Raw genomic sequence first — 26,534 nt, 5'->3', positions numbered from 1 at the left:
AGAATACTCACGAGTTTAAAGTTACATTTGTGCTTAAGTATTTTGCTGGATCGTGGCCTTAGGGCCAGATTCTGCAATGTGCTGAGCAGTCTTTCCCTGATCCAGCAAAGCACTTAAGCATATCCGAAACTCTTAAGCACATGAGATGTCTTCCACATGAGATGTCTTCCTCATGTGCTTAAAGTTAAGCACGTGCTTCAGTGCTTTGCTAGTCTGGGACAGGTATGTTCAGCACTTGGCAGGATAGCGCCCTCGGTGAAGAATGCTTTAGAAGTTGATATTTTCTACCTTAGAACATTTCATTTTCAGTGATGAATTCTAATTAAAAACAATACTGTTTTTGAAAGACCATGAGATTAAAAAAAAAATAATTAAAAAATCCTTCCAAAACCCAGAAGGTGTAATCTGTTTCTAACACAGGATACAAATATAGCAGAATTTCAGTACGGTCTGTTTTAAAGCAGCAAGTGTGCTATAAACCAACTGTTCAAAAGCACCTTTTGAGCTTCAGTAGTCTTGAAAGAGGAAAGTATCTTCTGCTTTGATTTAGGGGGACGGGAGGAGAGAAAGTGGTTGAGAAAGCGCCTTTTCAATATTGGAAAGTTTCATATGTTTTGGAAAAGTGTAATTAGATTTGTGCATGCTTAAATTAGTAAATAATGATTCTCTGACATGTTAATGAGTATATAAAATGGACAGTGAATTAATTCTCTGTAGCCTTATGCTGAGAGAAGAGGTTATTCATCACACCCAACTTCTAACTGAAAAAAAAATGTTCTTTTCAAAGTCAAAAGCTACATTATTGATAGAACATTAGGCTTGATGTAATAACTGCGCGAAGATCAGGAAAATTCAAAATCAGGTTTCGTGACTCTGTCCCACTTTGAATATGTATTGCTATAATCTCACACAATAGAAGACTTTATAACAGAATGATTCAGGACATGCTATTGGGCTACAGAAATACAACAGAACAGAAAGGTGTTGCTCAGTTTTCATTATTGCTCTTCCAACAAGACTGCATAAATAAGTTGAAGTTTGTACTGTTTATTGTCAAAACTGCTGTCGTTGGTCTAAAAAACTTGATTTTAGCAAGATATTACTCGGGCTGTTATAGGGCTGGGTTTGGGTCTTGATTTACAGACCTAGCCATAAGTTAGGCAGGAGATTTTGCTCCAACTCTGTGTTGTCTTTTCTTTCTACATGCAGAGATTCCCCTGGTTTTTGACGTTTACATATGGTTTCAAATCTCTCTGCTCCAGATGGTAGTTCAGGACTTGCCAAACTGATTAGTTGGTTGCTATAGTGTCTCACATTGTGATATAAAGTGTCACACCATATATGCTATATGACACTTTTACCACATTGTGGAGGACATGCTGAGTGCAGAAAAGCTGTTTTTAATAAGCAGTGCTTCATGGCTTTGTTCAACCTCTTAGCCAAACCTCATTTTCATGATGTTATCTTACTGCTTCGTATGTATAATAACTCAATGTTGTTGATTAAAATATTCCAGTTCTCTGATGCACCATTGCTAACTTGTCTGTTATACATCCGTACAGGAAAGGAGAAATTACTTTTAAAATGGCAAACATGGACTCTGGCCATTTGTGTGCTACTGTTGTGGAATAGTGATACTCAGACCTCGGTGGTTCAGGAGCCAAAATAGCGATAAACATTACCCAAAAGATCCACAGTATTGTCAGTTCATTGTTTCATTTACTATTTTTATATTTTTCTCATAGAAAAATGACCAGGTATTATTATTTTATCAACTGCAATTGGTTATTAACATAGTAAAGGCATCCTGATTTGATTAATAACTTAGATCGGTTAATAATTAAATCACTTGAGCTACAGGAGATGCATTAAAGAGCTACTTGCAGCTCGTGAGTCTCAGTCCGAGGATCATTGGTCTAGACTCAGTTGCAGTGTACTGTCACCAGGACATGCCTCTTTGTAACTTGGGCAACAATTTCTAAGTCAAATGGGACAGTGTTTGACAAAGCTCCTTCAAGTTAAGCAAAATCCATTACCATCATGCTGCAGTAGGACTGATCTTACACGTTCTTTTCCAGGTGCAGGCTTCTACAGGACTCCACGGTAACTTTCTTCAGACGGAGGGTAAATTTCTAGTTTTCAGCTGTCTCAATGGGTTATGGACTAGAAACTGTCCAGCCTGTATTCAAAAAGAGACCACTAAAGAAGTTTGCTCAGTTACTTCTGGGGAGGCTTTCAGTCTTTCCAGGTAAAATAACTTGCCAGATGTTAGAAATTCAATACAGATTTCTGGTGGTTCCTCAGTTATCACCTCAAAGAAAAGTCCAGAGACTCCATGCCAAAGCACAATCTTGTTTGATTCCATTTGATGTTTGAAATGGATATGTAAGTGGTGCCTCCAGAGGCTCTGCCTGGCATTCCATTATGCAACTCATTGATGAGCATGAACTTTTCTATATCCTCAAGCTCTGACATATTTTTGGTAGTCCTGGTCAGCTGACCGCGTCAGAATGTCTGGTATGGGAAACAAATGTCGTATTCACATCCAAGGTTTTGTTCCCTACAGTTTCCCAATAACTGTTGAGAAACAAGCAGAAAGCTAACCATGTTTATTTTCTTCTCTAAAGCAGTATTGTTTTGGAGAGGACTTGACTAGCTGTCGCAGCTCCCAGCAAGAATTGAGGACAGGGAAATTCTACAGTCTCTCTTCACTTCTTGTTTTTAGATGGTATCAGTTTTGGCATTCTTGAGCTCCTGCTGACTGTTTTTCTCCTTCTGTATGGTTTCTAAGCAGGAGCATAGCTGTGGATGGTAAGCATGAAGCCACAATATCTGTAGGTCTTGCTGCCTATTCACAGGGATGTTGAGCCTTGGTTGTAAGGTGCTTTGGAGATGTAGAGTACTGCTATAGAAATGCTAAATATTAGTAACACAGTGCACTGATTGATGGCCACAAGGCTTCTCTTGTATCCTTCCTGCACATGATTAGATTTAATGAGGATCTTGTTTCCCCGAGCCATGCTCCCAGTGTCTCTCTCTCTTTAGCCCATGGCTCAGCAATATGTATAAAGGAGATAGTGGATGAATGTTAAAATACTCTGCAAGGCCCTCAGTGGGTACCACCCAGGAACACTTCACTATAAACAAACGGTTTTGGGATTGAGGAATTCATGGGACTATTTGGACTCAAATGTTCTCCTCTATCTAAAGGAAGTCATGAATCTGTGCCATAACTGGAGCTTGGATGGCAGGTCTGAGGGAACATCCATCCACGTAATGTAGAGGCTCTGCACTGCATGTGTATCTCGGGTCCAATGTTCCTCTGAGATTCCCTACACTTTACCCTAATCCTTTGAGAGATCTTGCTCACTTTGCAAGCCATGACCGGGCACTATTGGCAGCTCCCTGACCACTGAAAAAGGCTGCAGGTCAAACTGGAGGTAGCCAACCTTTCTGTTGGGAGATTATGAGCACCTGGATGGTAATCACTGGGCTAACAATGTAATTGGGAGGCTATAAAAAGAAGCAGGAAGCAAGGGGACCTCAGAAGAAGAGTCCTGGGGGTGAGTTTGGGCTGGGGAGTGAAGACCATGTGGAAGCCTCCCCTTGCTGTAAGCCTGCATTGCAAGAAAAGAATAAATACATGCTTTGGTGAAAGGTGATAACCTAGTGTGTGTGACTGAGGCCACACGAACTGGTGAGGTGCCCTGTGACAGTAACCTTAAAGCTGTCGTGGGCACTTTAACTCTGCAGTGCTTGACTTGTGGAATTAAGATCTTAACCTTTGCATTGCTGTAGGCTTTTAATAGAGTTTTGCACTCACTTAAAAATCTGATGTAGTAATTAATCTCTCTTTTATTCTGGAGTTCATAAAGTGCTAGTTTGGAGCAGCAGATCTAATGCCATGAGAATTAAAACATGAAAGATGTTCAGTAAAGGGTGATATTGAAATAGGATAGTGCAGGAATTAGATTATGTGTAATGAACATTGCATAGTTCCTGGATAAGGAATGTTCTGAATTAGAATGGGAATTAATAATGCAGATGAGATTGTCACTTAGGAAATCGGCTTGTCATTGCATCTCGGTTTAGTACAAATGTGTTTATGGGAGTTGGAGGTTTAGATGTGAGTGGGGAGGGGTGTTGTTCATAATGACCCAAAGATGAAGGAATCTCTGATAAATCTGTATGATATCTACCATGAATTGAGACGCCTGGATTTAATTTAGGGCCACATGCGACTCCAGCCCAAGCAACTGAGCTGAGTGCTGGGGAGATGTACTGAAGTTTTGGGTGGGGGAAAAAGAATGTTCCTTGTGGGCTGTGCAGCTGCTCCGTGGAAGTTGAAGTAGCTGGTGCGGGACACGTATTGACCTTTCTTACTGAGCGTATGGAAGATCCATGCAGAGGTGGAGCTGCTACTCTTCTCTGATTGCACCATTACTTTACTTTCTAGCTCTAAGAGCTCCATGCTGCATAAGGCTGCAGATCTCTTGAACTGCCTCTTATCCAGTCTTCCTCTTTGTGGATTAACCACACCATTCCCATTGCTTAGGGTCCTAGGTGAGCATGGAGGTGGGTTTGCACCTTTCTGTGGACATTGTCCATGAATCACACAGGAGATACAAAGGCTATATCCTTGCCTTTACATATGCATTAGTCACTAAAACAGAGGAACCAGATCTAGTAACAGGAACGTGAACTTGACAGAACAAGGAGTAATGGTCTCAAGTTGCAGTGAGGGAGGTTTAGGTTGGATATTAGGAAAAACTTTTCCACTAGAAGAGTGGTGAAGCACTGGAATGGATTACTGTGAGATGGTGGAATCTCCTTCCTTGGAGGTTTTTAAGGTCAGGCTTGACAAAGCCCTGGCTGGGATGATTTAATTGGTGTTGGTCATGCTTTGAGCAGGGGGTTGGACTAGATGACTTCCTGAGGTCCCTTCCAACCCTGATATTCTATGAACTCAAAGGCATTTACAGAAACTCGTTACCTGGTATGTTATAGAACAGGGACATAAGTTGTCTGGTTAAAATGCTCCCTTGCTAATGGTGTTGCGTTCTATTAGAGTTCACAGAGGACAAGGGTGCATTTTTGTCAGTCCACTGCAGCAGATATGGCTCCATTTCACCAGTCACTCGATGTACAGCAATCCATGTGCAGAACCAGCCCTTCTGACTTTATAGTCATTTGATTTATTTTAGAATAATTTGCACTTTACTTTGTGCCTTGAAAACTTAAGATATTTTTCTCTCTTAGGCCGTAACACAGGGTGAAAATCTGCCTTGTCCAGAAGGCCACCATAAAGCCTATATGTAATTCCCTGAAATAAGGCTGAACTGGGACTTAAATTGTGCATGAGCCTTGTGCTGGCCCTCAGTATGGGGGTGAATTTCATCCACAGTACAGAAACAAAGAACATATTCGTAGACAGTTGGAGTCAGAGTTAGCAGCCTTTACATCTATTGAGCTTACATTCGAAGATGACTTTGTCAGGGAGTTAGATTTGTAAAGGAAATTCTAGACAATTTTCTTTTTTTAACACCGGACCTTTTTGTAATTAATGAGCTGTAGCTAAACAGTTAAATAGGAATCCCTTTTGCTAGCTAGTTTCTCTATATCAACCACTTCCCAAACTTTTAAATCCAGTGGTTCCCTGATCTAATAATCTAACTAATGGTTCCAAGTACAAATGGCAGCATATTGGTCTCCAGCAGCTACTGCGTTTAAATCTTCCAGTTTATCAGTCCATTCTCCAAGCAAGATATAAAATATAGGAGATGGGTCAAACAGGATTAAATTCCTTGAGCATGTAGCCACGGCTGATAATGGCCAGCTGTTGTGTCAGAGTTCTTTTTTGCATTCAGTACTTTTAGAAAGCATTTATGAAACTGTTATGCAGTTACTTACCCACTCCAGGATCTCCACATCAATTAGGAGAGGCTGCTTATTCATGCTTTTCTGAGAGTGTGCCAAAATAGCTGGTATATTATGTCAGAGCCCATAGTCTCATCCAGAAGAGTTCATCTGAATCTAAAACTTATTTCTTCTCAGTGGCTTTGTATTTGTGCCATGGGTCTCGATATTAGATAGTTGGAAGTTGTGCTGGTTCAGGAAGACTCCCGCATGTTTGCAGGGGAATCCTCATGAAACAGGAGGTTTTTTCCCCCCAACACGTATCAAATAACAAAGTGCTTTTATTCTGCATGCTAAAGTGCTGCTCTAAAAAGCTTGATATACTCTCCTGTCTGATCTAAATTAAATGAGCAACGTGTCTTTATACAGTACAGTCTATTCAGTTCTTCAGCTACTGCTGCCCTGAACATATTCCTACATCCTCATCCTTTCTCTGGCTTCCTCAGGTTGTCTATGATGAAGTCACTGTCCAACTTGCTCTTTGGATTCTTCTTAAGCCTACTTTTCTAGCACCTCCCTTTGTCTTTCTCTCTCTCTCTGCTTCATGTCCTCTCACCTGCACCATGTTGCCTTTTGTGCTTGGATAGCCTCTCAGTCCATTTGAGTTAAGCACCCTCCCTCTCCTTCAAACTCCTCTGTTTGTGATCTCTGTCAGCATGGCTATCTGCGCAGAAGGCCTGGTGTGGTGTGGCAAACTGGGAAATGAGTAAGGTGTATGCCTTGCCTCTGTGTGCTTTCTGTGGCTTTGGATCAAAAGGGGCTGTTAAAGGAACCGAGCAGGAGAGGTAAAACAAGGACACAAATAAGCAATGAGGAAACTGTTTCTTGGTGCATCCCCTCTACCTGGCGTCAGGCAGGCTGAGATCCATTTACTCTTCCCAAGGCCTAGGATGTGTCTGCAATAGCTGGCAGGGAGACGCACAAGAGACAGAGGGAGCATGCTGTGAGCAGGGCAGTCTGCTTCTCCTAGTCACAGATGGGGGTTAGCCAGGCTAGGTGGAATGTACCTAAGCTTGCAAGGAAAGTTGTAGGTAAGGGGGTATATGCATGTAGACACTTATTTTTTATTTTTTTTTATTTTTTAACTCTTTGCTGTACCTGCTTTGTACCTGAGGGGAGTGAAACAATATTGCTTTGTTTGGAAGGTGGTGGTTTTGAGTTGCTATAAGCAATATGCCGCTCGCTGGCCCGCAGAGCGAAAGGGCTGACAGGTGTCTAATGAAGTTGGGCCTATTGTGTTAACAGGGTGGGGAACCAGAGGGGCTGCAGCCCAGAGATGTAGTCTAAGAGGGCTGGACCATGAGGTTCCACCCAGACTGAGGTGCAGGAAGCCAAGCCTGTCATCTGAGAGACTAAAATGGGTCTCAAGTGCAGTTCACCCTGATCTGTGACACAGAGCAACTTGCGCTTGCACATTTGTGTGGTGTTTTCCTGTAGCTGGCTGTAAGCTTTTCAGTTTTTCTTTCCCCTTTTTGTATAATAGTTCATAGATAGAGGTCTGCAAATTTGACTAGTGCTTTACAGACCAATAAAAGACTCTGGGTGAAATCCTGGCTCCACTGAAGGGAATTCTGCCATTGATTCTGACTTCAACTTCCAAGGATTTCACTCCATATCCTAAGAGCTTAAATTTTCCTGATCCTACCACATGGCAAGCCAATGACAATGCATGTAGGTATAGAGATCCATGCTAGCAGATCCTAATGCAGGAATGGGGCCTACATTAAGATGCAACATGACAAGAGACTAGTGTCCTTCGTGGTAGAGAAGAGACAAGAGTCTATTGTAATGAAGATAAAGGAGAATTTTTATGGAAACTGCTGGACATATACAGGACCTTTGAGCTCTCTGTGCCTCCCAAGCTATGTAAGCACAACTGTCTAGTGTTGCCTCACAGGGTCTCCCTGAGTCCAAAGAGAGCACAAGGCTTACAGAAATATGATCACGTTGTTTGCTCTCGTTAAAGATGCACATGATTGAGGATTTTATAGTGGGAGGGGAAGATACTGTTACTATGATAGGAAGACTAAGGTTGATACTTTGTTTTACATGTTTTGTTCTTGCATCAGATGTTACATGATTTTTCCTCCATCATGATAAAACAAAAAGTAATGAAAATATAATCATTTGTTCAAACCATTCTATATGTTAAGGGTTGGATTTTCAAGCATTGACCTCCATTTGAGTGTGTCTTTGGTCCAAATGCTTGCCCACGATGGAATCCGATTTTTCCATCTGTAGTCCATTTGGGATGGACAGAAGGGTGGATGAAGTTAGTGAGAGCTGTAGCTGTTCATCAGCCCTCTGGATCAGGTCCCAAGAGTATAATTGAGAGAGAGGAACTATACAGAATGTCAGTGCTCGTAACCACACATCAGATATCATATGACACCAGCACAACAAATTTTATGAACTTTCCCCACCCACTTATTCTTTCCCAACTAGGAAATTCACGGCAATAGCATGGCAAGAAATTTTTTTTTTTTGAGGGTGGGGCAGGGAGGGAGAATCCAACAGAAAACAGTAAAGAAAATAGAAAACACATTGGATTTGTTAAATACAAAAAAGAGAGATAAATGATGATAAGATTTTTAGTAATTAAAAAATTAGGCTAGGATTGGACATATGTTAAAATATTCAAAAAACCCTAGAACTGACAAGATACCTGATTTTAAAATCTACTGATGAAAATCACTGTATAAGGCATAGGTATTATCATCATTTTCTTGACAACTCAGTTGGTATTTTGTATTCTCCCAAGGTCTTTTCTATATATAAAAGTGTGTGTGAGGATTGGGGCAAAGTACTTAGACAGTCCATCTCTTTGTATGGTACCTAGCGCAAATGAACTTCTTGCTAAAAGAGGCATTTTGATGCTAGCTTAATACAAATAACAAGAAAGATAGGGCGGATTTGACACCTCTAGTTCCTTTTCATTATGCTTGTTTCAAAGCCAGATCTTAAATAGCTTTTATTAGACCTTTGAACATCTCCTCAAGGCTGGGGTAACAAATCATAGCAAACGCTCAGTGCGTTGGCAGCAACAGACCAACCTGCTTCACATTCTGCCATAAATTTACAAAACGATTGGAACAGTGCCTGCAAAATCTTTCCAGATTTTGGGAACTGATATAGAACTATTCCTCCATTTACTTGTGTTAGGCTATTTGGATGGTCCTAGCTACTTATTGTAGCTGCAAAGCAGGTTATCTTTGGGAAATCCAAGACTCCATGCACTTATGCTGGTTGGGAAAATGCATCATGTAATGCAAAACTGATGGAAAAACTGATATTAGCTGGGACTTCTCGTTCAAAGAAATATAACTCTATTTTGAGGCCATATGAAAACTACATGATGTCTTGCTTTAGATCTGGCATTAGTCATCTTCTTTGTCATAACTGCTGGCTTTGATTTGGCATTTATCTAGGTGTGTGTCATGCCAAAATTGCCATTAATATTGGTCTTTACATGCACCAGGAGGTGTATTATTATTTAATACTTTCTATATGTTGAGTTGTTTTAATTTTTTTTTAAAGCCAGTTTGTATCTTCATCCAAGATACATTCTCTTTATTTGGCTCCTGAAGGCGTTTTGTTTTTGGATTAGATTTTTTTTTTCTTTTTTTTCTTTTTTTTTGACCCATATAGTAACAGAACATTTATAAAGTGCTTTTTATCCCTTTTGGGCAGGAGGAGGGGGAAATGCTGTGCTTTACAAGCACTGTCTGATCTTCTGAGCGCTCCTCTGTGGCAGAAAATGGGAGATGATATTGCTGTTTTACGGGGGGAAAATGAGGCAGTCAGGATAGGTGACTTGGTTGATTCCACAAAGGGAATCAGTGTCTGAGCTGTGATTACAACTGTGTAGTTCCTGGCTTCCAGTATTGGCACAGATGACTAGAACATGTCTTTCTCTTTAGCCTTCAGTAAAATTTTGTTAATCTAATGTCTGGATTAAATCAAAGGAAAGTTAGAGAATAAACAAAACACCTCTTAAGACATTCTGAAAATGTTCCTTTGTGTCCATAGGAATGTAAAAACATTCTGTGAAACAGAACATGAGGATACATTCAGAACAGGTATATAAATGCTGTTCTGATTCTTTCTGTGAATACAGTACTCCTTTGCATTTTTATGCAGCAGTATTATCCAAGACTCTCAGCCCTTTACTGACATAACCAAGTTACGGCTCACAGCCATGTGACCTTGGTATGTAACTGCATTTACACGGAGTAAAGCACAGAACAGCGTGATTTAGCATAGAATCCTAAAGCAAGATGCACTCCCATCTTTCAAGAACATAACCTTTTCCGTTGTTTCATTTTTGACAGGCTGCCTGATGGTCTGTGGTAATACTGCTTTTTTTTTTTATTTTGTGCTGTGTCAGAAAGAAAAAGGTAAATTGGTAATCCAAATAACACTCTAAATTTAGAAGTGTTAAGTTTCAGATGTGAAAGATTTCTGATAGCTCTAAAGTTGGTTTTGTAATCAAAGGAAATGTATATGAGATTGCCAGGATTTGCAGTCCTGCCAGAGGCTTGTGAAATAACTGTTATACCAAACATTCTGGGCTGAAATGAAGCTTGCTGACACATGTGGGTTACTGAAGGGTATTTTTCACTGTTGTCATGAGGACGGGTTAGCAGGAAAAAATATTTTCTGTTTCCCCTAATATAGAAGGATATTGGTGCCATCAGCTTTTAAACAGAACTCTACGCTGGTTGTAGTGGGGATTGTTTTTAAAAACTGATGCTGTGGTAAGCCTCACAAGATGCAGAGAAGGATATTAACATTTTCTGTTATATAAACTAATATTGCAATAGACTGTTCAATTGACTGGAAAAGTGTTTCCTCTGTTCCCTGTGACATGCAGGCTGCTACAAGGTTGGGGGTGGGGGGGAGATCCCCTGCGTCCAAATGAGTAGGAGCTGGCCAGTTATGAGGGCCTGATCCAAAAGCCACTGAAGTCAATGAGAATCATTAAAGCCAGGGACAGGTTTCTCATCACACTGGTGGTTCTCCTTCAAACCACTCCATTTTAAAGAATTAGTTACAGTGTTTGGGCAAGTTTTAAAACATTAATTAGTGACGGTGAAAGATGCTGGGGTGCCAGAACAGTAAGTTCTGTCTCTGTTCACAGAACTCCTGTAGCTTGGAGGCAGTAGCAGTGTCTCAGGCTTGAGCTGGAGGAACCACCTGTAGGGATGAGAGTAGTTCACACTCAGGGTATGGCTACACTTGCAGCTGTACAGTGCTGGGAGTTACAGCTGTCTTCGTACAGCTGTGTAGGGAAAGCGCTGCAGTGTGGCCACACTGATAGCTACCGGCGCTGCAGTGTGGCCACATTTGCAGCATTTGCAGTGCTGTTGGGAGTGGCTGAACAGGCATTCTGGGATACCTCCAAATACATTTTGAAGCCAATTACAGCACTTTTGGTGGCCACAGTGGCGGAGCAGCGCTGCATCACCAGCGCTGCAATCGTTATACCCCAGGCAGAGCAGGAGTACAGCCAGCGCTGCAGCCAGGGAGATGCAGCGCTGTATGTGCCTTGCAAGTGTGGGCGGTAAGTTGCAGCGCTGTAAACCCACCACCAGCGCTGCAACTCTGCAGTGTAGCCAAGCCCTCAGTGCCCACCCACTCCTTGACCTCTCTGATGCTGTGACTGCCAGGAACGGTTTCAGTGCCAGGTGTGCTGCTGGCTTTCTGATGTGGATACCTGTCTGCTAGGAATTAGACTGAGACCAGTTGATTTCATAACAGTCATCAGATGGTAGAAAAAAGTTTAGTCAGTGTAATCTAGGTTTGAACCAGTGATCTAAATGTGACAGTCTCCTTCTTCACTACTGTGAGCTGGTTTTCATTAGGATCTTATAATGCATTGCAGATTGCCATGTGCTGCAGGCAGTGTTCTTATTCAGTTTGGCACGACTGCTTTACTAAATAGTTATATTGTGGTAGTACCCAAAGGTCGCAGTCAGTATTGGGGGGCCCAGTGTGCTTGGTGCTGTACAAACATAGCCGTGAATAGCTTATAATCTGAAGAATGTGCTTTTCCTATGATGGCTGAGTCTCTAGTCCAGCCAGTGCTGCTTATGTCACTGAAGATGCACCAGAGTGCCCTGAAGCACCCTTGGAGCGCACAGCTGATAGCAGAAAAAAATTCATGCGTTTTTCCTTTTTTCCTTTCAAAACGTCATCTTTTTCTTTCTTTCCACCCTTTTCTATTTGGGGTCAGAGACTTCTTTCAAAACTCATGACTCTACACCTGGCTGTCATGCAAATTGGTCTCTCTAAGGCCCACTAATGTCTGATTTATGTACTGAGTCTTTGGCCTCCCATGTGGTTATCTTCCATCCATAATCCTTGCAAGGGCCATCCTACCAATGTAGCTCTCAGGTCTCCGCTGGGCATGTCCATACCAGTGTAGCTTTATCTTCCTCATCTTGTCTTCAGTTGGGGCAACCTACATTAGGCCCCTTTCAACTTCATTTCACTTCCTATCATGGCGTGTCCAACCATTTGACCATCACAACATCTTGATTTCTGTAGTGGAGAGCTTACTGATTTGTTCTTGTGACTGGCCTAGTCTGTGTTCCATACTTTATGATGGGTCAAATTACAATTTTTATATACTCTACCTTTTAACTTGATTGGCATCTTTTTATCACAGAGAACTGGGATCAGTGTCCTCCATTTGCACTAGCAGCTTTGGTATGATTGGGGACATCGCTCGGGAGGGCAGCATTGTTAGCAACCACTGATTCTAGATATTTAAATTCTTTCACTCTTCTAATCTCTCTGCCTATAATATCCTTGATGGTAAGTACTCCTCCCTCATCTTTCAAAGCCTCAGACTTACCAATGTTCACTCTAAGTCCTGCCTGCTCAAAATTGAGTTGCCACTGTTCAAAGTTGGTTGGCAGGGTCTCAGTGTCTTCCATACCTATCACTAAGTCGTCAGTGCTCAGCAATCCAAGGCAGCTCCCTTCGTATGTTATGTCCATGAGGACCACAAACACAAAAGGGCTCACTGCTGACCAATGATTCAGGCCAAAGTTTAGTGGAAATTCTCTGCTGTAGCCCCATAAGGTGAGCACTCCCTTATTCGTATCTTGGTTAAGACCAGGGGTGGGCAAACTTTTCGGCCCAAGGGCCACATCTAGGTGGGGAAATTGCATGCAGGGCCATGAATGTAAGGCTGTGGCTGGGGTTGGGGTGTGGGAGGGAGTGTAGGATGTGGGAGGGGGTCTGGTGTGCAGGAAGGGGCTAGGGGCACAGGGTTGGGTGCAGGAGGGATAACTCAGTGGTTTGAGCATTGGCCTGCTAAACCCAGGGTTGTGAGCTCAATACTTGAGGGGGCCACTTAGGGATCTGGAGCAAAAATCAGTACTTGATCCTGCTAGTGAAGACAGGGGGCTGGACTTGATGACCTTTTGGCGTTCCTTCCAGTTCTATGAGATAGGTATATCTCCATATATTATTATTTTTAGGAGGAGGTGTGGGAGGGGGGGTAGGGCGGGGGGTTTGGAGCTCAGGGCAGGTGATACAAAGTGTGTGTGGGGTCTCAGGGCAGGGGGTTGGGGTACAGGAGGGTATGGGGTGCAGAAAGGATTCAAGGTGCGGGCTGCGGCCCATCTTGAGCATCTCCGGGGTGGCAGCGGCGCAACAGGGCTAAGACAGGCTCCCTGCCCTGGCCCTGCGCCACTCCTGGAAATGGCTGGCACCATGTCCCTGCAGCCCCTGGAAGAGTGCGCTGCCCTTGCCTGCGGGTACCTCCCCGAAACTCCCATTGGCCGTGGTTCCCTGTTCCTGGCCAATGGGAGCTGTGGGGGGCGGTGCCTGCAGGCGAGGGCAGCGCACAGAGCCCTCTGCCTCCCCCTCCTCCAGGGGTTGCAGGGAGGTGGTGCTGGCTGCTTCCAGGAGTGGCACGCGATCATGGCCAGGGCAGGCAGGGAGCCTGTTTTAGCCCTGCTGCACCAGGGCGCTGGCAATCCTGTGGGCTGAATCCAGTCCGTGGGCTGTAGTTTGCCCACCCCTGATTAAGAGGGATATATCCTTCTGCCATACCTGACTTTCACAAGTGCCACAAACTAATTCTGTTGGTACATCATTGTGTGCCTTTTTCAGGTCCTCAGAGACCATACAAGTTGCCATCTCTTTCTCTGACCTTTTCTTTGAGGATCCATAGAGCAAATATGGTATCAATTGTACTTCTTCCCAGCATAAATCCATACTGACCTTTCCAAATTTCAACAGTCCCATGCAGATATTCTTCAGTAATCTTCTGTCATCCGCTTTGTTGGGCAATAATTAGCACTCAGTGTTATCTCCTTTGTTTAAAAATGGGCACCACAAAGCTTTTACACCGATAAAATTCCTGAAAAATTTCCTTTCAAAAACTGTCTTCCTCAAAATATTTTATACAACAGTTGAAAGAAACTACAGCAATGAAACATTAACAGCATGCATTAAAATTATTTTACATCTAGAATGCCTGAGCTCAGGCAGCTGCTCTGCTGTTTCACTCCATTGTGCCTAAGGAAACTTCTTATCTTGTACACGAAAACATACTTAGACACAGCTGTGCTGTGTGCTATACTTTTCAGCCAAAGATGTCTAAGTACTTTACTGTTTATTAATGAGTTTCACGTTGCCTATATTGAAGTAGTAGTATTATGCACATTTACACACAGAGAAATGGAGACACAGTGCAGTTGTGTGTCTCACCCAAAGGCATTCAGGTTCCAATTTGGTAAAGCACTCGAGCACAATCTTAACTTCAACCAAATCTTAAATTCCCATGAAACCTAATCCCTGAAATTTTAAGCAAGTACTTAAGTGCTTTGCTGACTAGGGATATAACCCTGAATCAGGGTCTCAGTGATTTTAGTAACACAACCAGCAAAGAAATTGTTGACCCCTCCGATTCTCACTTCTGTGCCCTAACCTCTCTAGACCCTATTCCTTTCCTGCTATTGGAATGGAAAGCTGTCTAAACTCAGAATATCCTTGGTTTGGCTGTCAGTTTTCCTCTTTAACTGTATTGTTGTTTTAGTTTGAAAGAAAACCAAAAGGTATAAATCTTGAGAGAAATGCTTTGGTGACGTAAAACACAACTCAAAATAGTATTCTTTCACAGCCTTTAAAGCACATATGAGTTAAGGTACATTTTAAGTGCAGAGCCAGGGGAGTTAAACAACCAGAAACTGTTGCTAAGAGTAGTTTTGTGCCGTTATCTCCCCACACAAATTTTCTCCACAAGCATTAGCTGTATGCTTATCTACCCTGCAAAAGATCACGTCCCTTCAGTTCTTCAGGAAACAATATACAACCCTTGTGTTTTCAAGACATTTATCAAAAAACGCTTAAAGCTACGCAGTGAGTTTAAACGGATGAACCAAACTGTTCTTCTGGAGGAGAGGCCTGATGATATGGAACAGAGCAGTGAAACTGAACAGTGTTCCTTTTTATTCTTCATTTTTAGCTATTCCACTGGTAAACAGCAACCCTTGCTGGCAAGAATGAGAACAACAGAATATCCATTTATTCTCCGTATTAGCTATTGTTGAACTCTAACTATGCTTTTTTGATAACCCTTTCCTTTTATGGTTAACTGCTTCCCAACGTTGCATTGTTTGGGGGAAAACAGTTGACATTTTCAGCTGGAACCTTGGAGCCGAGCATAAAAGAGAGAACTCCTCAGGAACAAGCTTACCTGGCGTGGTGAGCATTAAGCTACAGAAAAATTTAGGGCCAAAGCTTGTTTGCTTTAACTGAGTTGACTTGTTCGATTGAAGCCCCAATATGTAGTGTTAACATGAGTACAAAGCAGGATTTGGGCATCAGTAATACCGCCAAGTGCTTACAGAGCTTTTAAAAAACAACAAATTGACTGAGTGGAGCATTTGAAAGTCACTGCCTATTCCATACATGTTCGGGAGCAGTAGTTCTGCAATCAGTTAAACTCTATTAAATATACCATATATACTTGTTTATTAGCCACTTCCCGTAACTCCCATTGGTTGGGAATGGTGAACTGCGGCCACAGGAAGCTGAGGGGCTCCATGCCTGCAGACGCTCCAGGTAAACAAAACGACAATGTATTAGATATTCAATTCAGTGATGCCATAGAGTTTTTAAAATCATCAAATTTTGGTGTAGACCCATTTATAAGCTGACCTCCCGCTCTTTGATGTGTTACGTTTTTACCAAAAATATTCGGCTTATGAACGAGTACATATGATATAATAGTTGTTTCATTGCTTCGTTACCCTACACGCTTATTGCTCTGTTTACCATCCCTTATTTGGGCAAAACGCCCATTGACTCTCTAATGGTGGGAATTCTGCCTGAGTAAAGAGTGATGAACAGAGCTCTGAGTATTGTTAATCAAACAATAAAATATGAACTAAAAAAAATACTATATGGACAGTGTGCTAAAAAGAGTCTTCAGCTGAACAGCGACAGGGGATGGATGGATCACTTGAACAAGCCAAGGAAATTCAAAGGCGGGGTGCTCACCAGGAAGACCAGTGTTTTTTGGTTTGCTAAACTGAGCTGGGAAGAAGAGTCTCACTGAGAAGCGGAAATAAGGGTGAGAAACAGCCATGATAAAATACTTTTTTTTTTTTTTTGTTTAAGGCACATTCAGAACTTTGGTGGATCTAGACTCTGGCTTGCTTTGACCCATCCCTGAGTTAATGCTAGTTTCCTAGCACTCCTGATAGATCCACCACTGTCAGATGCAAACGGAGGCTAGAACGCAGGTGTGGCCTTCACACTTCCTTATTCTGTCAATCTCAATAAAAGAATATGGGAGAGACTCTCACCACACTTAGGTAGATCTTAGTTTTAGCAGTAGTGGTTACAGCACAGTCTGAATCACCTGCTTTCAGTTAGGCCCTGGGAATTTCTTCAGAGGAAGTTCTGCTCCTGGTAAGTACAAGACACATTATTTAGGCCTATATATAATACAAAAAGATCTTTGGCTACCCATTTTTAAGTAGCTAAATCTTAAACAAACCCTAAGGTTAAAGCTCAGGAGATCCTCCATGTAACAGTCAGCCTAAAGTACCCCTTTAAAGTACCCCTTAGTTACGAAGGGCTGGAAAAATTCTACTGATTGGGGGACGGGATTGCCATATTCTCCAGTGAGTCCATATTTCTACAGACCACAGCCTTCTTTCAGATTTCTGGAGATCTCCCACAGATGGGATGCACAAGACATTCTAGTATGATGGCCTTTAGCAGGCAAAGTGCTCTGTATGTTATGCTTGAAAAGTGCTCCAATTCTTCATGTTGCAAATGCTGCTTAGAACAGCAGTGACTTGCTCTCTTTCGTATGTGTACTTTATGGAAGTGTAATGTATGAATCCGTAGTTTTAAGAAGCACGTGGATAAACAACATGCATTGTGGCTCCAAAGACAGCAGAAAGCTAGAACTCTGGATGGTGCAGTTCAGCCTGGCTGCTAGCTATCGCACATGCTGAATGACCGTGCAGCATATAAATACCACAGAACATCTGAGCATTTGGGGTTTTGAACATTGCTTTTTGGCCTTCTCTGCTGTGATTTTCAATCATGTGGATGATCAATGGATGTTATGGCATATCTCTCTGTGTTGTGGATTTCTTTATTGCATTTTTGTCTCTCGGCAGTTTTGTTTCTTCCGTGCTATTATACAGAAGAGGATGTTGTAGCCCCATAAACCCAATTAGTCAAAGTGTGTAAATGTCTAAATACAGAAATATGAGTTAGTTTTTGAGGGCCGCACTTCCCAGCCTTCATAGCTGATTATCTTTTGCTTAAATGACTTCAGCATCTAGTAATTTTCCTATTAGTGTGTATGTTATAAGGATCATTTTGGGCATGTATGTATGGTTTTTGATGACTCTGATGTACACAGAAGTTCAATTTAATTGCTCAGATGAGATTCTCCCAAAAAGATCTTCAAAATACTGCAGGAATATGGAATGTTGTCTGCTGTAAGACAACTTTGAGGCAGAGACTGTCTCTGTTACACATGTATCTGGTGCGTGACGCAATGGGGCCCTGATCCTTGCTCGGCAAATAATTCATAATAAATGTGTCCTTGTACTTCTGGAATCTGGATTTCTTTCTTTCTTTCTTTGTTTTTTTTTAGGGCAGCAAATTAAACAGCGTACATGCATTTCTTGTAATTGAAGAGAAGATCTGTTGCTTAGGCAACAGAATGCTACAAAAACTTCTAAATGTCACAAACTTTCAGTTTGAGTGGGTTGTTTGAGTGCAAAAATACTTATTATTTGTATTCTTCTCTAAACAGATCATGATTTAGAAAGATGAATAAGAGAGACCATAAGATGTGCATAAAATAGTGAATGTTGCTTCTCTTGTCCTTTGTATTACAACAAAACATAAAATAGGACATTGCATGACATTTAAAGGCAAACTTAAAATTGATTAATCATGCTGCATGTGAAAGTATTTTTTTTTTGATGTGTGGAACTCACTGCTACTAGATATTGTGACCAAGAGACTAATAGGATTACACATTTTAAATAATGACAATGCCCACAGCTACATGAACTAAAATAGAATATCTTTTGTAGAAAGTATGCAAACCTCACACTTGAGATACCAATCTAACCCATATGCAATTGCGGTGCAGGGGAAGGCTGGGAAGAAGCTTCCTCTGTAGACGAGTTACCCTATAATAGTTTGTAATACTATGGAGTTTCTGGAACTTTTGTGTGTGTTTTTTTTTTTGTTTTTTTTTTTTTTTTAACATTTGGTACTGGCTGCTGTCAGGGAGAGGATACTGGACTCTGTGTTGCTGTAGCAATTCCTATGTTCCTGTTCTAGATGTTCCATTTTCTTGGTATCAAGAAGTGCTACCAGGTTTATTTATGATGGTATTTCTATAGATCATATTTACCAATTGATTTAAACTTAAAAAGTATAATTGCAAAGACCTCAAACAGCACTTTGGGTGTCTTCCAGGCCCCAGTGAAGTCAGTAGTAAAATTGTCACTGACTTCACTGAAACCAGAATTTTGCACTTTATCTTGCATTCCTGACCCCGCAATCACTTGGAATCCCCTTAGGCTGTGGATCCTCCCCTTAGGCTGGGGGGAAGGTGCTTTAGCAGTGGGTGGGCTTCTGCCCACCCACTTCCTGGATCCCAACAGGATCTTACATTCCTGACAGTTCTTCATATTCAAAAGAGAGACCCTTTTCTGCCCAACTATTGTTCCATGCCATGAAATCATTTGCAGTACAGTTAAAATGTCAGATAACATATGATTTTAAAAAGGACTTTTCATTCTAGTTACTCAAAACAAACCATAGCATGTTCAGGGGTGGGAGAGACTCCCAAAAATTGCGACCCAAATTCAGTCCAGCTCTGAATATTTCCCCCAAATACTGAGTGTCAAATATTTTTAGATCTGCTCTTCTGGTTCATGTCCATCTCTTAATAGATGTCACAAAGTGGTGTTTAGGAAAGTACTACTGGCTAAAGGGATAACATCTCAATTAATGTCCCCTCATAGACTTACATCAGTAGATTTAAACAGAATTGCACACGTGTAACTAGGAGCAAAATTTGTCCCTAAAATTCTGTGGGATCTCTCCATTTGAAAGGCTGGAAGATATTGAGAGACATAGAAAAGCCCAAGGTTTTCTATGTTTTTGTGCCTAATTTAAACCACCAATTCAGACAGGCTAGATCAGAGAAGTTGTGTGAGACAAGGTGGGTGAGGTAATATCTTTTAGAGTTTAGTGTCAGTCTACTGATTAAATTACAATATAGGCATTTTCTTTCCTTGTGCCAAATATTTTTAGAAGTAAATGAGATGGGAGGGCATAACGCTGCACTCTTGGAAATCTGCAAAGAATCTTGCTTATTTTATAAACTCCTGTAATTCTTAGGACTGCTTGCAAGACTGTATGAATGCCTTTAATTGTGCACTATATGGATTATAAATATGGAGAGTACAGAAACAATACTTTGTCAATAACTGCATTATGGTTTAAGGTTAGCTTCTCTTTTTATAACAGCAGTGCTTGGATAGCATCCAGCTCTTTAGGTAACTTGATATTTTCTATCTCCAACAGAAGGCTGTTTATCTGTTTTGTTCTGTCAGTAACTGTGGTGACATATAGTGATATTGATCTTTTGGCCTGCATGCTGTAGGTCCAAGATAATTGTTTAAAATCTTAACATTATTTCTGAAACATGACACAAATTTAATAATTTATGAAGAGCAGTCATAGATTAGCAATTCCTTGGTGAGTCATAAATTCCTCTTGCAGCTTTTTTTTTTTTTTTAACATGTCATAAATATTTAGAAAGCTCATTCCTACCATGTAGTTTGATTTCATGGATATGGTACATAGGGAAGCAATTTATGAAGTGGAAACAAAAAAGGCAGCTTTGTGGAACGCCTGCTGCTCTGCTCTTATCGAAAGCCTAGGGCGTGGGAGGAGGAGGGAGAAAAGTCTGTTCTGCCATAGTTTCTGGCTGAAAGAGTCTTGGAAAATTATAAATTTCTTTGCGTACAACGTGCATTAGTTACACATGGCCAAAAGAGCTAGGAATGGCAGTTCTGTTGTCTGGGTAGAAAGAGGATCCAGAGGCTGAAGGACACAGGGATGTGAGGTGTCCAGTGGGAGGTTTGTTGGCACAGGTGAGCTCCTGATGCTGCTTCATGCTAGAACTGGAGGAGGGGAGGGGTTGGCTTTGCAGAAGTGGAGGCTAGGCAAGTAATGTTGTCTATAGCAGGAGAGGAGTGGGAGGTGATTGAGAAGCAACATGAAGGAGAGTTGTCCCTTCCTTCCCTTCTTTCTTTTGTTTCCTTCCATCAGCAAACCCCCTCATTTTTCTCTCTCCCTCTCTCTCTGCCTCATAGACTTCTTTTTCTGGGATCAGTCCTTTGGTCCCTGTACTCCAGGGATAGATAGATGGTGTGAGAGAGAGAGACTCTCTCTCTCTCTCTCTCTCTCTTTCTCTCTCTCCCCCCCTTGGCTAAAAGCCAGAGGTCATGGCATGAGCTTCCCCAGTGTCCTAACAGTTAACCACTGCCTGTTTTTCTGTCTGGAAACAAACCTCGTTACTTTCAGCCTTGAGCATCTGCCTTGCCCTGCCCTGCCCTCTCCATTTCCCTCCACAGTACCCTCTCTTCCTTTTTTTTTTCTCTTCAGAATCTAGCACTTCCCTCAGTTCATAATCCTCTCCGTCTGTCTCATTGTCTGTCCTTCCTTCAGCAGCCCCTATCCCTCTCTCCTTCAGCAGTACCTTCCTTTATTTGTTCTCGCCTTCAGTAAAGCTCTTCTCACTATCACAACTTCCCTCTTTCCCACCCTTTTAGGCCACTCCTAGGACACCGATTCAGATCTTTATGGTTGCTGTTATGACAACCCCCCCTCTTTTCCCCTCTAAAGCTGTTACAGTGTGCCTGTCTGCATCTTGTTCATATCGAATAAAGAACCATTTCAGGAGAAAAGATCTCCCTTCATAAGAACATAAGGGCTTTATTCATGCTCTGCTTGACAAATCAGGGAATCAGTTGTGAATCTGAGGCCAGATCTTCAGCTGGTCTGGCCTTTTTGTGCTATTCCAGTGGCACAAAGGAGTGGGAATGCTGCCGTACGTGGGCACCTGGCAATTCTCCTTGTGCAGGGGAGTTCCTGTTGGTGCTCAACCAGCTCTGTGCTGTCTTCCTCATGTGGGAGCAGATGGGGGCTGGCATCTCGCACCCTGGCAATCCAGGGTTGGTGGAACAGTCTTTAGAAGCGTGGTGGTGGAGTGTCATTGCAGCCTACATAATTTAGAGCAGTCCTGAGACTCTTCTAACTTATACCAGCAGCTATACTGTTCTCTTACTGCTCCCAGGATTGAGAGTGGGGGAGGGAAATGTAGTGCCAAGCCACCTTTATTCCTTCACCAAAGATATACTCGCCTCAGGTCCTGTGCTGAGCATTGGTCTCAGCCAGACCAAATGACCTGGCCATTAGACTTCATCACCTTAACTGAGCATTTTGTACTAGTCTCTCTTGCTTCTTCTGTTTATCATTTCATGCTCTATTGCCTGCTTTCCTTCACTGTTGTTTCTTCACTCTTCATTTGTTGTCGTCTTCATCATTTTTAACTTTTTTGTGCCCTTTTCTATGAATATTTGTCTATTTCCATCACTCCCCCGTATCCCATTCATTCTCTCCATCTACCTTCATGTCTCCTCTATTTCTTCCACAAAGTTCATATTTCCAGCAGATGAATTGGATGACAATGATCTCAATCAAGATAGTATTTCACAATGTAGCTCGTTCTTCGGTCAGCGTTACCTATTGATTGCCTCGAGGCGAAAGTCCTTCTGAGGAAGAGAACTTGACTCAGTGTAACATGTCCTTTTAGATGCAAACACTTCTTCTATAAAAGCCCCAGATGAATGTGTCCCATAGTCTTTATCATGAGAAACAAGAGGCAGCTGACTGCACAGTTATTTAATAACTCCTGCCTTTTGGAGGTTGAAATCCCCAAATTTCAAAATTAGTCAGTGGTAAATTTGCTATCTGCAATCTGGTATTTCTCATGACAGCGCGCTTCACCAAGGGAAGGAAACGGACATAATAGCAATAGCAGGCCGCTTGGGCTTTTGTCTACATTACCACTTTTGTTGGCAAAATTTTTGTCAGTCAGCTGTGTGGAAAAAACACTCTCCTGCTGGCATAGCTAACACTGCTTGTTGGAGGTGGTTTAATTTATGCCGGCAGGAGAACTGGCTCCTGCCAGCAAAGAGCAACGACACGAGAGATCTTACAGCGACACAACTGTAGCATTGTAGCTGTGCCGCTGAAAGGTTCATACTGTAAGCATAGCCTTAGTTTGTTGAATTAAAAACATTAGTAACACAATATTAGTAATGCTACTGCTACCTAGCACAAACTAGCATCTTAAGCAGGCCACTTAATTTGTGCATATATACTATGTAAGCAACAACGCCGCATACAGCTTTTTAAGTAATTATGATCTTTCCTGATATACAACAAAATGTTGTGGTCCATTGACATGCCCTGTTGATTGACTGATGGTTACGTTTTTTGTTCTTTGACAATCAAAATATTTTTAAAATGATTTTTCTTTTCAGAGTGCTTTACCAACAATAAACTTCGCAGCATCCACCTGGGTCAAGTACATATTGTAATCCATATGGTACAGCTGGGAAGAAACAAGATAATGGGATGTTAAATGACTTGCCAAGGACCCTATGGGAACAAGTATCAGTGCAAGGAAAGGAAGTTGAGAAGTTTTCAGCTTTCAGGTCCCAGGATCTGACTACTAGATCATGCCTCCTTTTGGGCAGCTTTGTCTTGTGGAGCAAGAAAGAAGGCATGTGTAAATACTGACTGGCTCCAAAGCTGCCAACAGCTTATGTAATACATCTGTGTAGCTTTGTTTACATAAGTGTGTGCTTGCTTCTGCATTTGTGCAAGGATAACATGGGTTATATATGGCCAGGCCCATCCACTCTACAACCAATTGTCATCCTAGTATATACACTACAGGAATATATGCTACTGGTGCTGAAAGAGAAATCAATCTGTATGTATTGGGCAAAATATGCACCAATGTAAGAGTATCTAAAATAAGTCCACTTCTTTCAGCAGAACTACTCCAAATTCTCTCTGGTGTAATTGAGAGCAGAATCTTTCTTGTATTTAACTTTAAGTGCACTTATGCATATATGATATTTAGTTACTTGCTTCAGCATTGTTTTATTACTGTGTCCATTTTAAAAAGGGTATAAAAGGCCTGAGCTGCATACAAGCTGGCAGTGGTATGTGACTTTATCACATATAGATAATCTATTTTTAGTTTATTGTTGTTTTTGAGCAGGAACATTATAATAGGGATTATCTGTCAGTGACAGGTAGCAAAATACTAATGGATACTTGAATGTACTTCATCAGTCTTAGTTTGCTGGCATCAATTTTAAAAACCAAAAGCAACTAGTAATCACATATTTCTTAAACTTTTCTCACCTTTAACACCACAAGATGGTTGTCATCACACATTTAAACACTCACATGCATTTCCCTCTCATCTGTAATAAATGAGAATTTTTTTATTTATTTTTTATTGACAAGTCCTAAAAGCAAAATTTAGTAAAATATACTCCAGCAATAAGACCCAAATCATGGCTTCCACCATGTTACTTAGCTGTTGCATCTCTGTGGGGGAAAAAATGTATAACTTCACTTTACACGATAAATAGGAGCAGCTATGTCAGGAAAACGTATAAAGTTTCCTTGGTGATTTTTCTAATAACATTTCAACTGCCTCAGCACGTTTCTAACTGAAGCTACATAGTGTTTGATGAGAAAATTGAGGGTACTACAATCTGTGCTTATTTTTATCATAGGTGAGTAATTGTTAGAAAGGGTGAGTGTAGTTTTCTTGGGAAGTACCTCATTAGAAACTCTGTATCATTAAGGGTGAACTGTTTTGACGTAACTAATTTCCGTTTGAATCTGGACAAGCAATAGAAGAAACGCTGCAAAGACAAATAGAACTTGCACTATAAATAAGGAGGCAAATGTCTCAGCATCTTAGACAGAGGTTTTTTTGTTTTTTTTTTTATAATGGTCTGTCGCTAGTGGTCTGAAATGTAAACCTCAGCTAATAATGATTAACTCTTCACTCCGCAAGCCATGAAGTGCATGGCAATTTTTGTGTTCCAAACAGCACAAAGCAAAAACCATTTCTTCGCTTCCGTATTTTCCAATCCATTAATGCCATTGGAGTGTATAGCAGTCTGTGCTCCAGTCCACTTCAGAGGTTGGGTGAAATTTTCTATTGGTGTAGCTCCATTGTGGTAAATCAACCAGTGCCAGCTTACACCATGTGAAAACTTGTCTTCTTATTTTAGACTGAAAGCTCTATATCATACGGATCATCATTGTCTGTAGAGCACTGACCACAGTGGAGCCCTGAACCATCACTAGGTTTCCTAGGTGATATAGCTGTACAAATATATAATGATTTGTATATTTATATATAACATTGACATGTAAAGTAGAACTTCAGATTTTAAGGTCATTGAAAACAGAAATCCTGTCCCCCAACATTAATTCTACCGAGTACTGAGAATATTTAGCCAGTGGGCAAATTAAATGTCTGGGTAATAATTGGAGATATACCAATCTCCTAGAATTGGAAGAGACCTTGAAAGGTCATAGAGTCCAGCCCCCTGCCTTCACTAGCAGGACCAATTTTTGCCCCAGATCCCTAAGTGCCCCCTCAAGGATTGAGCTCTCAACCCTGGGTTTAGCGGGCCAATGCTTAAACCACTGAGCCATCCCTCCGCCCAATACTAGTATATACTAGTCTATACTATTACTTGTAAATATACCCCAAAGCTGTAGGGCTCCAAACATCATCACCAGCTCTCAGGTGAGCATGTGCACGTGTCTTAACGGCTAAAGATCCAGATCCGGTGTTGTGGGGGTAGGAGGAGAGAGGCAACAAAAACAAACAACCCCCAAAGGGAGGGACTCCTTCCCCAGTGCACTGGAATGGGAGTCTCATCTCTTCCCTCCACAGTCCCATCTGCTAAGCCTGAGAGAAAAAACTCAAGCTCTTTTTTTTTTTTTTATGCAAACCCTATGCAAGCAACAAAGCACAGTGTTTACTTTGCACCCAGGAGAGCATCAGCAGTGGGCCTGGCTCCTGTACTGGCTGCTGTTCCTCAGCCCCAAGTGGGGGAGTGATCTTTTAGCAAGCAGACAATGGGTATGGTGAAGCCCCAAGCCAGCTAATGCATGCACTGCACTTAGCAGCACACCTTACGCAAAGGTGGGACCCACTGTATTTACCTTGAGCCCATCAGGAATCATTCAGTTGGTGACTTGCCCCAAATGTGCAGCCAACCCCACTATACACTTTTGCTTTTGCTGCTGCCCACTGTGTGCCTCCATCAGGGGAGGGGAAGGACTCCAACCATAGTGACTCGCTTTAACCATGTTGCCATGATACAATAAAGGAAAATTTGCCAACCGAATTAGAAGCGGCAGCTTAACTACATGGAATTTTTCTTTCTTGTTAATAAAGGCTTCATTATTTTCCCTCTGAAGCAATAAGCATAACTAAACAGAGTCTGTGTGGCTTCTAAGAGCTGGACCTTTGTAATATGTACTGAAAAACAGACTATTAATGTTTCCATGGTTAAAATAACTGTTCAGATGAAAGCTTAATTGCTCTATAACAGGAAGGAGTTTCTTGATTATACAGCCAGTGTAAAAATCTTATCCCTTATGCTGCTGACACTGCCTCATCTCTTGATGTGCTACTGGAGCATGCATTTGAACGTTACTCTAGATATGGCCTACAGAAAAACTATTGCCAGTGCCACATTGGCTCTCTTTATGGTACTTACTTTTTAATTTAATTAAAAGAAAACGTCAAGCTTAGTAGGCCTAGAATGTGACCTGACTGTGTTTTATGTCTTTGTAAAGCTCATAATTGCTGAGTGCCGTGTGTGTGTGTGTGTGTGTCTCTCTCTCTCTTTCTCTGTCTCTCTAAGCCAAACAGTAAAGCAACAAGCCACCGTACATGTGGAAATGGAAAGAAATGTCAGGAA

The 26,534-nt window shown here is 41.6% G+C and overlaps 1 protein-coding gene and 1 long non-coding RNA gene across 12 annotated transcripts in view; both read left to right on the top strand.

The window, feature by feature from the left end:
* Positions 1 to 26,534, top strand: part of MITF (melanocyte inducing transcription factor) — a 165,459-nt gene that overhangs the window by 17,826 nt on the left and 121,099 nt on the right. For 2 of the 11 annotated variants that reach the window (XM_075073159.1, XM_075073158.1), the window contains exon 2: positions 2,079 to 2,124. The exons of 7 other annotated variants lie outside the window; for them this stretch is intronic. Coding sequence is in view for 1 of the 4 variants with exons in the window: in XM_032772840.1 (XP_032628731.1) it covers positions 2,780 to 2,811 (32 nt within the window). In the remaining 3 variants the exon portion in view is untranslated. Of the gene's footprint in view, positions 1 to 2,078; positions 2,125 to 2,725; positions 2,812 to 15,281; positions 15,640 to 26,534 lie in introns of those variants that run through there. 2 more of the 11 variants (XM_032772840.1, XM_032772844.2) reach the window with 2 other exon arrangements.
* LOC142047864 (uncharacterized) lies at positions 20,023 to 23,722 on the top strand. The gene is made up of 2 exons (XR_012657131.1): positions 20,023 to 20,585; positions 23,043 to 23,722. It is a non-coding gene; the product is annotated as an uncharacterized LOC142047864 (long non-coding RNA).

This window comes from Chelonoidis abingdonii, chromosome 17 (assembly GCF_003597395.2).
Source record: "Chelonoidis abingdonii isolate Lonesome George chromosome 17, CheloAbing_2.0, whole genome shotgun sequence".
Taxonomy (NCBI): Eukaryota; Metazoa; Chordata; order Testudines; family Testudinidae; genus Chelonoidis; species Chelonoidis abingdonii.
This window is presented reverse-complemented; position numbering and strand designations above follow the sequence as displayed.